The sequence below is a fragment of the Beta vulgaris genome, chromosome 3 (assembly GCF_026745355.1).
Source record: "Beta vulgaris subsp. vulgaris cultivar EL10 chromosome 3, EL10.2, whole genome shotgun sequence".
In the NCBI taxonomy this organism is placed as follows: Eukaryota; Viridiplantae; Streptophyta; class Magnoliopsida; order Caryophyllales; family Amaranthaceae; genus Beta; species Beta vulgaris.
In genome coordinates this window covers 7395041-7408746 of record NC_079204.1, presented here as the reverse complement: position 1 = coordinate 7408746, position 13706 = coordinate 7395041, and the positions used below count along the sequence as shown (strand labels likewise).

Genomic DNA, 13706 nt, shown 5'->3' with positions numbered 1-13706 from the left:
AGGTTAACAATAATTATAATCATGGTCAAATAATTAAGGTTAATAATAATAATAATAATAATAATAATAATAATTACATAATAATAATTAAGGTTAACAATAATAATAATGATTATTAATTTTTTGATTTTCTACTAGTGTTTTATAAAATTAAAACAACACTATTAGATATATTAGTGATGAAAGTTATGTATAGGCAAATATATAAATAGTAATTTTTTTGTTAAATTAATTATCATAAGAGATAATTAATAATCATTATTTTTAAAGGACGAATTATAATAATTATTATTCCATAAAAAATTTTGAGGGGTAGTATTTACGTTAGTGGTAATATTTATGTTATTCATGGTCAATGTTTTTGTCTAATAAGGTCAAATAAGTTTCAATCAGGTTCAATAAGGTCTAATAAGTTTCAATCAGGTCAATAAGGTCTAATAAGTTTCAATCAGGGTCAATAAGTTCCAATAAGATCCAATAAGGTCAATCAGGTTCAATCAGGTCCAATAAGTTCCAATCAGGTTCAATCAGGTCCAATAAGTTGAATCAGGTCCAATCAGGTCCAATCAGGTTTAATAAGTTCCAATAAGTTCAGTTCAGGTTCAATAAGTTCAGTTCAGATAAGTTCCAATAAGTTCAGGTCCAATAAGTTGAATAGAACGCACCTTAAAATGTCTTCTGGTATATTCCCGTAAAAAACTCAATATTTTATATTTTCACAAATAATATCCATTGATTGTGAAACGAAAGAAATACCTAAATTATTTGAAATCGTGTAAAATATTTAAGTTTATTTTGATGTGACTGATTTTGATCTTATCCAAATTCCAGTACTGCAGTGAGACTGAGTCTGCAATTTTACTGTACTCTGAACCAGCCTACTAGCTAACCCTATAGGCTATAGGTACACGACTTCTACACCACCTCACTCCACCCACCCACTACCTTAAACAGTTCAAACTTCTTCCTATATTTGCGTACTACATAAACTTTCCATCAAACCACCATTTTCAAATTTTCATCACTCACTATTTTCTCTCTCCAAAATCCAAACAACCGAGAAAGAAAAAAATATGAATCCAAACTCCATCACCACCACACCCCACCAAAACCCTAACCCAAATCGCAAACGCACTTTCACAGTTAACTTCTTCTCAACCAAAATCCACACTGTCGTCACCTCCACCCCTGCCGTCGCACGTAAGTGGGTTCACTCTCTTCGCTACCACCACCGCAACTCTCTCCCACACATAGGGCTCGGCGTTCAATGGCGCCCCACTTACTCCGCTGACTCCGCCGCTACTCTCCAGCTCTGCGTCGACGACGACTGCCTCATCTATCAACTCGCGCACGCCACCGCCGTACCCGCCGCCTTGCGCCGCCTCCTCGCAGACGACCGAGTGACATTCTTTGGGGTTCACAATGGAAGGGACAGGAAGCTTCTTGAAGAGTCGGAGCATGAGTTAGAGGTTGAGTGTTTGGTGGATTTGGCTAAGAAGTATGGGTATGGGAATTGGTCCATGCAAGATATGGCGGCGAAAGTGTTGGGTAAGTATGATGTTGTTAAGCCTTATTGGTTGGGTGTTAGTGATTGGGATGATTATTGGTTGAGTAATGAACAGATTCAGTATGCTTGTGTTGATGCTCATCTTTCTTATTGTCTTGCTTGTGCTCTCGATGATGATGACGACGACGATGATGATGGATGTGATTCTATGGAGTATGATAGTGATGGTTCTGGGTATTATTGATAGATGTAGTTGTTTTTGTTCATGTAATCAAATAATCGATACTATATGGTATGGTTGATTATGATTACAATTTACAGTTATGTTGTCTGCGATTATTTGTCACTTTATTTCTGTTAATGTTGCTATTAATTTCAGATGCAAGTGTTCGATAATATTCTTCTAATTAATACTCAGTCTAAAAATAAGTTTTTTTGAATAGTAAAATTAACTCATTAATAAAAAGTCATACGACATCTACATAAGCAATCGAATCAAACAAATACATAAGTTGAATCAAACAAAAATTTCCTTCATAAAAACTACGATCGTCAAACAAATCTTGCAATGTGGAACATCTCCCGCTTATATCGCTGGAAAATACAGCCTTGTTGGAGAGACAATCTAACGATCCCGTGTAGTCGTGAGGATGATTTCCGTTGGATTCATCTGACCGTATTCGAAAAATTGATAACCTTTGTGATCCCGCATAATTCTTCACCAACAAAATAATTTCACGGCAATCCATTAGATCTAGTATCCCGGATTGTAACCTGTAGAAATCTGAAATTCCCCCTCTAAAAGAGGAGAAAAACCCTGTCTTTCGAAGGAGGTCGAAAAACCTTGTCTTTCGAAGGAGATCGAAAAACCTTTTCTTACGAAGGAGATCGAAAACCCTTTCTTTCGAGGGAGAAATCGTTATTGGAAACCTAAAAACAAATAAAAAACAAAGGTGGGGGCTTTCCAACGGTAAAAACCGATTGAAGCCCTTTAAAAATCAACAATGGAGGCTAGGATTTTTGAAAGTAGAGAGGAGAGAGGGGAGAGAGAAAAGTTCTCACTGTTTTAATAGTCTAAAAATAAGTTCATCAACACGTATAAAATAAATTCATCAAGACGAGTATTATTATTTTTTGTTAATTTCAGATAAAAGAAAATTTCGTCTGTACTTTGTTTTCAATGTTTTCATTTGGGTAGTGTGCAACTGTGCATGCTGTTGATTCTCTGCATTACTGTTGCAAAATAATTGACCCTGTAACAAGTCGCACTTCAATGACGATGAATGATTTTTTCTAGGGTTTGAAAAGGCAAGAGAAGAGATCTTCTAGTGCAGTATTGTTAATTGCAAGATTTTTCATGAAATGCCAATCGTGATACAATTCTTCATGAAATTGTAATTTTTTTGAGTGATAAAAAAAACACCTTTCCCATTGGTGATAATAATTTGTTTATGATATGAACAAATTTTTCATTGCTCACCATGTGAACAAATTGTTCATCCTAAACTACACAAAACAAGCTAATGACAAGTTGCCACATGTCCTCGGTAACTTTGGGAAATTTTGTGGAAATTTCCTCCTTGGAATTTTTCGAAAAAATCCTTTATCAAAAAAAAAAAAAATTATATCAAAATTCATAATTTATTTCCCGCTATAAAAGGATACCCATATTAACATATTTCGGAATTTTTTTTTAAAATGAAATGAGGTATAGTGATGATTTATTTTGCTCACGAGTGGAATGGAGGTGATAATTATGTTCATAAAATGACCAAAACATGAGTAACGAGGGAAATTTGGTGAACAATTGTGTTACCATTGGCATTGCTCTAAGAAGTTTCATTTCGTATAAATTGAAAGGCGACAGGGTTAATACCGGCCTAAATCCCCTCTAAATTCAAAATCGGAAAACTTTTACTTCCTCCGTTTCTTTTTACTTGCAACGATTAAAAATATATTCACGTGGGATCTTGTTAGATTCGTTTGAATGTATATTTTCTGAATATATACTTTTTATTATTTTAATTTATCGGTAATTAAACTTATCGATGGTTGAAAATATGCATAGACAAACATGAAAGTAAATTTATTACAAGTAAAAAGAAATCGAGAAAGTATTTAATACCTCTTTTTCTAAAGAGAAATCTTAACTCTAACTTTATCTTTACCGGCGAGATTATCGGTGACAACATTAGAGTAGGGATGCCAGTGGGGCGGGTCAACGCCGGAAAATTGAAGTCAACGCCGGATTCCGGCAAGTGGTGGCTTCCAACAAAAAAAAAGAACAAAAAAGGTGGTTAATTAACCAAATTTTTTTAAAAGATGGTTTCTCACAAAAAAGTGATTATAAAAGGTGGTTTCTAACAAATTTTCCTTTTTAATATAAACTTTTTATAATTTTTACTTATTGATAATTAAAGATATTAATGATTGAAATCATACATCAACATGCATGAAAGTTAGAAATGGTGCAACTATTTCTAAACGGAGGAAGTATAAGTTTATTTCAGGTCAAATCAAATTTGGTAACTTGGACATTCCTTTCACTTATAAGTTATAATGCTTTATCTTTTACGGTATTTATATATTAATTAATATTGTCCTAAAATCTATGACTTATATATAAATAATTAATATTAACTAAGATGATTTTTGATTTATTTTCACGCATAAATAGTCAATATCGTGTATTGCAAGCATATGATCTAGAGTGTTATAACTTATTTGAACGACTAAAAGGTTTCACATAATTAAATATAGATGATGTGAAATCAAATTCATATCTAAATTTAGAAAAAAAAACATGTTCAAGGTAATAATATGTTCAAATTAAGAATTCAGCTAATACTGGAAAACAAAAAAATTTATAGTGATGATATATTATTAATTGCACAAAGCCTTCTTTTGTGTAATAGGAGTATCAAACTAATTAAAACTCGAAAAGATACAATAAATTAATGGGTGTACCTAGTTATAAATTACGTGAATAAAAACGTAAAAGAAAAATAAATGAAATTTTGAGAGTTTACCATACGAACCTTAGTTAGTGCTTTGCATTCCCAACTTCCTAGGGAACCTGCGGCAGCGACATTCATGTCTCTCTCTCCGGCATGCGCCGCCGCAGGGGAATCCATTTTCCCCGATGCTTTTCTTTCACCTCTTTCACTCCAACTGTAATACCCCGTATTTTTAGGCATTTATTGAGATTATTTTTTAAAAAAAATTATCTTCAAAACTCATTTCAAACTATTTTAAAATCACATTGGAGAGAATCATTTGGAGGGAAATATAGTTTGAATTTTAAAGGTTATTTTAGTAATTTTTTTAACAAATAGTTGCTCTTGTCATTATCTTATTTATTTAATTAGTTATTTAAACAAATATTTGATAAATAATTTTATAAAATTCAAAATTCATTTTTGGGTAATAAAATTAGATTATACATTTTAGTATGTAATTTTCGGATTTTTTATAAGTGTTGTTTTGAAAAATCGATTCTTTTAAATAAAACTGAAAACTTGAAATATTTAAAATATTTTGTTAAATCTTATAAAGTCAGATTCTTATGAGATTTATATTAAGTTAGAAAGTATGGGATTTTAATTGATTTGGGAAGATTTAACAATTTCTTTAAAATCAAACAAAATTGATTTTAGGAAAGAATTTTTACAAATAAAGGGAAGAGTTATTTTTTTTTAAAAAAAATGAAACAAATTTTTTTTTGCTGCATTACACAGCTGCTGCGCGGCAGCTTTGTAATGTTGCAATTTTTTTTTTTTTTTAAATTCTTTTGCCCTAATTTTAATAATTTAGGAATGTTTTACCTCTTTTCTACCCTAGTTTACACTATAGATACCCCTCTAAACCTTCACTTTCTCTTCACAAAAAAATATTGAGAGTTCCTTATAAAGTTTTCCCTAAAGTGAGTGGTCTCTTTGAGTAGTTTTAGTTTTTCACCGAGGAGTTTTAGCGGGAGGTTTTGTAAGTACTCTATTTTTTTAAAGTTGTTTTAATTCCTAGTTTTTGATTTTTTTTTTTAGTTTTATAAAAACATGCTTTAATTGTTTGAGCATGAATCATGTCTATAATTAGTTAGTTTAGCATAATTTTCTTTTAGAGTTTATATATTGTTCATCGTTTTGATTAGAACTAGTTTATAATTAATAGGAGGATTTCGTTCATGAACATTCCCTTACTTGTTGATTTTCTTGTCTCGTGAATTATCAAGGTACGTTTACGTGGCTTGATCTTTAATTATTATGTATATATTAGTTATGTGTATTTAGTATAAATTATATGAATTGGTATATGCAGTTGGTTTAATCAAACCTTCTTATCATTTAGGCTAGATAAAATTAAAGCTTGTATTTTTTCTTGCTTTGTTGACTCGTAGATATGCTAAACCAATCAAATATTGTTTTGTTTGTTTTAGAAAAGTAAATAAAAATAAAAATCAGTTTGCATGTATAATCCATTTTTTTTAATGAAGGAATCCACTTTTGCAAATCAGTGGCTTTGAGTAACTCAAAAACATTAGCATAAGTTTTAGTTTTAAAAGTTTAAATTATCTTTTTTTTAATTCCCTATAATTAAGTTTGTTTATCATAATTCTTTATTTGAATTAAAGGAAAGTTTACCCCTATTTTATTTTTATTACAATTACCACTTGGCTTTGTTCAAGAAGGGTTCTTCCAAGTCCACTAGTTGGCATCAAGGTTACTCCAATGTCTTTGTATTCATAAAGGGATACTAACTTGGGGTGTGCACACTTAGGATTTGCGGATCAAGGAAAGGGGTTTAAGTTAAGTTATTATATTATTATTTTCCACTTTTAATGGAATTATTAAAGGAGATATATTCTTTGGTGTTAACGTGAATTTAATAATGGATTGATCTTATCTTTTGTTATAACTAGAATTGTGAAATAAAGCATGTTTATGAAAATATGTGAATTATATATTTACAGGTTTACAAGTCTTGCACGTAATTGTACTCAGTATTTCAACTGACTCGTATTTCCTATTTGTTTTGGCTTTGCCCTACTTTCCTTACGGGGAGTAGTTTACAGGTCTATTGATGATTCATGATGCATGGGAGGAACATTTTGGGATCATTAGAATTAGATTACTATTTTAGTAGTCTTTAGACATTTCATATTAGTATTGTGGTTTTTGGATAATAATATTATTTTATAAATAAAGTTAGAATTTTCCGCTGCATATTTTGTATCAAGTTATAGTAGTGCCAAAATATATTTATATTTGGTGGTAATACCCTTACGTTTCTCCAAGTATTTTACGAAAATATAAGTTTTTAAAGTGGAGAAATTTGGGGTGTTACACCAAGATTTGAGGCTTTTAAGGCTCCAAGATTTGAGCAGGCTTGACCCTAAGGGAGAACTTACAAATTGGGCCCTAATTAGGTTTAATTTTTTTGAATGTTTGATTTTTGGTCCAGACCAAAAAATAAGTAGTTGTTTGGTCCACATTTTATGCAATGTTGATTTTCAGTCCGGGTCGTCCTAATACTTTGCGTTATGGTGAGGTTGTGACTCAGCTCGACACGAGTCCTGATAAGTAGGGAGATTCGAGCGGTGTTGTGGCGTGGATCACTAGAGATACACTTGGAGAGGTTCTTGAGCAAAAATCCGAGTAGATTCCTGGTGTGACTGACCTCACTCAATTAGAGTGAAGTGGTTTCATTGAGGTAACCTCAATGAAACCAAGAGTTGGGGTTCACCACACCATTTGCAATGATAACAATTGTGTGGTGCAGCACCTTCGGGATATATCTTTGGGGAAAAATATTGACAAGGATAGTATGAAGATACCGACTGCCATTGTTTGGAACAAGGTTCGGGCGAACTTCCCTTCGTATACTACTGTCAAGTGGGTCCGCGAGAAGGAAACCAACTGGCCGACTAATGGGAAAAACATGCAAAATAGGATCATTTATATAAAATATATGTTTGCAAAGGATCTTATTTTGTGATTGTTCACTAACTTAGAAAGTAATGCTTAGACCCCTATTTTATTTTGGGTTTGTATAAGATTTAAACAATCCTGTCTATATTAATCAATTTTGCCACATATAGTTGATACGATCTTACTCTATTTTAGCATTTTCTAATCATATATTTACATAATCAAGTTTAATCTTTGACATATTTCACAATTTTGTTACTGTAGACAAGTTATTTCACTTATTTGAGTTGATTTTATACATAACTAGTTATTTATAATGTATAGCATTATAACGCCAAATCGCTACTGAATGCAATCAATTATATGTGAAGATAACGCAAATACCAATTAGCAATTTAAACAAATTGCACTTATACACAATTCAACAACTTGTTAAACGCATTATTTAAAAGCTTTTCAATAAGTAAACATTTTTTTTAAGCATTACTTAAATAAGGTTAGAAGTTTCCGCTGCATATTTTGTATCAAGTTATAGTATTGCCAAAATATATTTATATTTGGTGGTAATACCCTTACGTTTCTCCAAGTATTTTACGAAAGTATAAGTTTTTAAAGTGAAGAAATTTGGGGGTGTTACATCAACATTTGAGGATTTTAAGGCTCCAAGATTTGAGCAAGTTGACCCTAAGGGCGAACTTACAAATTGGGGCCCTAATTAGGTTCAATTTTTTTGAATGTTTGATTTTTGGTCCAGACCAAAAAATAAACAGTTGTTTGGTCCACATTTTATGAAATGTTGATTTTCAGTCCTGGTCGTCCGGATACTTTGCGTTATGGTGAGGTTGTGAATCACCTCGACACGAGTCCTGATAAGTAGGGAGATTCGAGCGGTGTTGTGGCGTGGATCACTAGAGATACACTTGGAGAGGTTCTTGAGCAAAGATCCGAGTGGATTCCAGGTGTGACTGACCTCACTCAATTAGAGTGAAGTGGTTTCATTGAGGTAACCTCAATGAAACCAAGAGTTGGGGTCCACCACACCATTTGCAATAATAACAATAGTGTGGTGCAGCGCATTCGGGATATATGCTTGGGGAAGAATATTGACAAAGATAGTATGAAGATACCGACTGCCATTGTTTGGAACAAGGTTCGGGCGAACTTCCCTTCGTATACTACTGTCAAGTGGGTTCGCGAGAAGGAAACCAACTGGCCGACTAATGGGAAAAATATGCAAAATAGGATCATTTATATAAAATATATGTTTGCAAAGAATCTTATTTTGTGATTGTTTACTAACTTAAGAAATAATGCTTAGACCCCTATTTTATTTTGGGTTTGTATAAGATTTAAACAATCCTGTCTATATTAATCAATTTTGCCACATATAGTTGATATGATCTTACTCTATTTTATCATTTCCTAATCATATATTTACATAATCAAGTTTAATCTTTGACATATTTCACAATCTTGTTACTGTAGACAAGTTATTTCACTTATTTGAGTTGATTTTATACATAACTAGTTATTTATAATGTATAGCATTATAACGCCAAATCGCTACTGAATGCAATCAATTATATGTGAAGGTAACGCAAATACCAATTAGGCGATTTAAACAAATTGCACTTATACACAATTCAACAACTTGTTAAACGCATTACTTAAAAGCTTTTCAATAAGTAAACATTTTTCTGAAGCATTACTTAAATAAGGTTAGAAGTTTCCGCTGCATATTTTGTATCAAGTTATAGTATTGCCAAAATATATTTATATTTGGTGGTAATACCGCTACGTTTTTGCAAGTATTTTACGAAAGTATAAGTTTTTAAAGTGGAGAAATTTGGGGGTGTTACACCAAGATTTGAGGCTTTTAAGGCTCTAAGATTTGAGCAAGCTTGACCCTAAGGGCGAACTTACAAATTGGGGGCCCTAATTAGGTTCAATTTTTTTGAAAGTTTGATTTTTGGTCCAGACCAAAAAATAAGCAGTTGTTAATGGATTTCCTTTGTCATACTTTCTTTTAAGGCGACAATATTTCTTTGGCGCTTGTTATGTTATCATTATTCAGACGTTTAGGGGATACATTCTATGGATTTAAACTTTGTGTGATAGCTGGAAGTTTTGTGTTCTATACCTGTCAATTTTCTTGATCGAAAAGTAGTTGCTGTATATTGACCTAAGTAGCTGCAGGTTGGTGAATGTAATGAGTAGCAGTTATGTAGTTTGATCTTAGTTACATCCGTACATGTACCTTTAGGAGTATTTTGGCAGAGTGCAGAGGATCAAAGGATCTAGCTTTATGTGTGGACTATGGAGAGATTAATGGACTCTTGGATGTGACCAGAGGAAAACAATAACATTAAGAAATTTATTTGAAATGGTGTCAGTACCACCTTGCCAGAGTAGGATTAGGATTTACTTGAATCTCTTTGATTTTTCCTGGTGTATGTTAAACTATTGTTTACTGCATTGGATTTTCCTCTGGATATTCCGCCTCAACTTTGGTCGTTCATAAATTGTGATGCACCCAGTTGAGTCTTAGGAAAAGGTTGGCAGAAGCTGATTTTTCTTCTGATCTGAATTTTCATCCTGGGTGTAGTAACTGTCAACATAATCAGTTATATGATGTGTAAATTGTTGAATTGCAGCCCATGATTGGGCCAACTGGGCTTCTGACAGTTGTTCATAGCTAAGTGCCCAAGCTGCTAGTTGGCATTAATTTTCCCCAATCTCCCCCCATTAATTTCTGTGCTTGTTAAACTTACATATTTTTGACTCAGGACACTCAGGACACTGCCCTTATTACATGGCATCCCTACCACCCCTCTTTGTTACCATCCCACTTACTCGATCAAACCCGGCACCGCACAGTTGTTGCCCCAATGTTTTGCTACAACTATGTGGAGTATCATTTTCCACATAATGTAGAAAACAATTTGAGGCATTACAAGACATTGACTTGAGCGGTGTCGGATCTAGTCTCCATCCCATCGTCTTCAAGCAGAACAAAGGGAAATTTGAGCTCAACTTCAAAAAACACTATGAGCATAATATCAAGGACTGGGTTGAAGCAACCCCTATTGGGTATGCCGAGGATTCTTCCTCGGCACGCCGTGAAGACATTCTAGTGAATGAGACCTCGGCACGCCGTGAAGAGGATTCTTCCTCGGCACGGCTTGAAGAGATTCCAGTGAATGAGGAGTGGGGATACATTCCACTGAATGAGGGGGGATCCTTTGGATCTGATTTGGAGCATGGTAATGAGGAGGGGGGATACATTCCAATGTCTGAAGGGGGATGCTTTGTACAGCCTCAGCCTCAGCCTCAGCCTCAGCCTCAGCCTCAGCCAAAGAGGATGCGGGGGGTGGCTACTCCACCAAGCCAGATTTATAAGACAGGTGATAAAAGGGCTGGCAGGGGCATACATGGTGGCCGATTCTCGCATTCAAGTGATCATGCTGAGAAAATGAACTGGAAACGAAATCAGGTACTTCAACCACCCTAAAACATCATATTATTGTAATTAAGTAATTTTCCACTGAGTATGCATATTTTTTGTTTTGACAAGCAAGACAGTGAGCTTTTATTTTTTTTCCCCATGGTGCTATTAAAACCATGTGGGTTTGTTCTGTTTATTTTCCTTTTTTTAAAAAAAAATTTCCCTGGTGCTATTAAAACCATGTGGGTTTGTTCTGTTTATTTTCCTTTTTTTTAAAAAAAATTTCCCTGGTGCTATTAAAACCATGTGGGTTTGTTCTGTTTATTTTCCTTTTTTTTAAAAAAATTTCCCTGGTGCTAATAAACCTCGTGATTTCTCTGCTTGCAGAATCGTGCTAAGCCTGCTAAGCGTGCTAAAAGAAGTTGAAGACTGCAGACCTCCTCCTCTTTGTTCTCAAACTAGTTTTTTTTTTCTTAGTCGATTCTTGTATCAATACAAAAGGTTTACAAGTTTTTGAGATTTTTTTATCATGTTAATATTTTGATAGGGTCTAGAGTAGTTTTATTAATGTCTAAGTCAATTTACTATTATAGTCTCCAAATTTCAGGGCCGTTCCTAAGTAACTTCAACTAACTTATTTCAAACCACACTTTAAACACCTCAAACATTTTTCATTATAAACTCTTTAATTTCCTTGAACAATTAATTTTTTTTTGTGAATGCCAACGAGATAAAGTGCAATTTACCCAAACAACTTGGAACAATTCCTAAAAATTTCAAATGGTAAGCAATTGTTTTTTCCAATATCATCAAAATTAAATTTCAGTAGAATTTTAATTCCCAACAAGATAATTTGGAAGTTCATTGACAGGACCCTTTTAGCTCTTTCCGAAGCAACCTTTAATTTTGCAAGAGCTCTTTGATCATTACTGATATCTTTCTTATGCTTCCTCTTAACCCCGTCGACAAAATGGCCAACCAATCTGTTATCGAAGTCCCCTCCACCAAGGTGGGTGTCCCCACTTACTGCTTTCACCCTGAATTCGCCCCCTTCAATGGAAACCAAGGAAACATCAAATGTCCCACCCCCCAAGTCAAAGATTAAGACATTCTTCGTTGTTTCAATTTTGCTTTTACTCTTTGGTTCAAGGTTAATTCCATAAGCCATAGCAGCAGCTGTTGGCTCATTGATAACATGAACTACATTGAGCTCTGCAATGGTAAATCCAAAAGTTGCCAGTATGAACCCAGCAAAAAAGCACAAATAAAGAAGTCGGGATCGATTTAAAAATTTAAACCTTTGTTAAGCCTTTGAGCTTAGGAGGTAAGCTCGTAAGCTGAAATTTCCCTAAAAAGTGGTTCCCCTGATTGCGACGCATGTCCCCTTCATATACACAGAAATCTGCATTGGTCTGATGATCAATTACAGTCTCATAAGTGCTGGTTTCTTTAACTGCGATGACTTTATTCCTCGGAATAATCACTGACATTCTATGGCCATGGCCCACCTCTAAGCCAAGTGACACCGTGTGAATAGTTACAAAGTCTAAAATGTTGCAAATAATATGGGACGGAGGGAGTACTATCCAATTTGGTTTTCCCAATAGGTCATTTCAACTTTCAATACTGTACTGTATATTATAGCTGTAAATGTCAAGTTCTCTGTGTCATGATCACAGTTCAGTACTTCTGTACAACGCTCATCGTTTCCTCTCCTCGAGTCCCTCAACGAGATAAAGCCAGCAAATTGTAATTTTTCTCTACATTATTCACTATTTTCGATTATATATTATATATTTTAATTAGATTAATTTGTAGTCTACAGACCACATTTTAGAAAGTATACAAAACCCCCCGGTTTTATAAAATTATTGACCTTTTACGGTTGACTTACTGGAAAAGTCTACAAAACCACGTGGTTTTGATGAAATTCTATAAGATTGACTCTGTATATTAAAAATAATTAAATTATAAAACCGCGCGGTTGTATAGGCTTTTTACTAGCAAAAGTTTACAGTTTGACTTTAAAAAAAAGTCTACAACACCGCGTGCTTTTGTATACTTTTTAGAAGTATGACTCCGGTTTCAGTTTTTAAATAATAACATAAGACTATTCAGACAACTTTGCTTTCTTATTACAGATTGAGTCACATAATATTCTGAAGAAAAGTCTACAAAACCACGTGGTTTTGATGAAATTCTATAAGATTGACTCTGTATATTAAAAATAATTAGATTATAAAACCGCGCGGTTGTATAGGCTTTTTACTAACAAAAGTTTACAGTTTGACTTTAAATAAAAGTCTACAACACCGCGCGGTGTTATACTTTTTTTAAGGTGTGGAGTTAGACTTTTTTTTGAAAAGTCTACAAACCCGCGTGGTTTTGTATACTTTTTAGAAGTACGACTCCGGTTTCAGTTTTTAAATAATAACATAAGACTATTCAGACAACTTTGCTTTCTTATTACAGATTGAGTCACATAATATTCTACCGATAAATTCATTATTTTCAGTTATATATTATATATTTTAACTAGATTAATTTGTAGTCATATATTATATATTATAATTAGATTTGTAGTTATATGTTATATATTATTCATGCTAACTGTAGACAAATTAGTTCACTTATTTGAGTTGATTTTATACATAACTAGTTATTTATAATGTATAGCCTTATAACGCCAAATCGCTACTTAATGTAATCAATTATATGTGAAGGTAACGCAAATACCAATTAGGCAATTTAAACAAATTGCACTTATACACAATTCAACAACTTGTTAAACGCATTACTTAAAATCTTTTCAATAAGTAAACATTTTTCT

The 13706-nt window shown here is 33.3% G+C and overlaps 2 protein-coding genes across 2 annotated transcripts; one reads left to right on the top strand and one right to left on the bottom strand.

Moving 5' to 3' along the window:
- Window positions 1-945: 945 nt before the first annotated feature.
- Window positions 946-1825, top strand: LOC104895012 (uncharacterized). The gene has a single exon (XM_048640644.2). It carries the CDS (start codon window positions 1074-1076, stop codon window positions 1749-1751), a length of 678 nt encoding a protein of 225 aa, XP_048496601.1. The 5' UTR covers window positions 946-1073; the 3' UTR covers window positions 1752-1825.
- Window positions 1826-11618: 9793 nt separating this feature from the next.
- LOC104885457 (heat shock 70 kDa protein-like) lies at window positions 11619-12366 on the bottom strand. Its single transcript, XM_048640119.2, has 2 exons — window positions 12186-12366; window positions 11619-12088 (listed from the first exon to the last, which is right to left on the bottom strand). The coding sequence occupies exons 1-2, from the start codon at window positions 12364-12366 to the stop codon at window positions 11619-11621; spliced, it is 651 nt and encodes a 216-aa protein (XP_048496076.2).
- Between the last annotated feature and the right edge of the window lie 1340 nt (window positions 12367-13706).

What these genes read in the sequence shown, in the direction of transcription:
- LOC104895012 (XM_048640644.2), top strand. Translation starts at nt 1,074, where the DNA reads ATGAATCCAAACTCCATCACCACCACACCCCACCAAAACCCTAACCCA.
- LOC104885457 (XM_048640119.2), bottom strand. Translation starts at nt 12,366, where the DNA reads ATGTCAGTGATTATTCCGAGGAATAAAGTCATCGCAGTTAAAGAAACC. An exon ending in CTTACCTCCTAAGCTCAAAG is followed by an intron (nt 12,089 to 12,185) that starts GCTTAACAAAGG and finishes TTACCATTGCAG; the next exon opens with AGCTCAATGTAGTTCATGTT.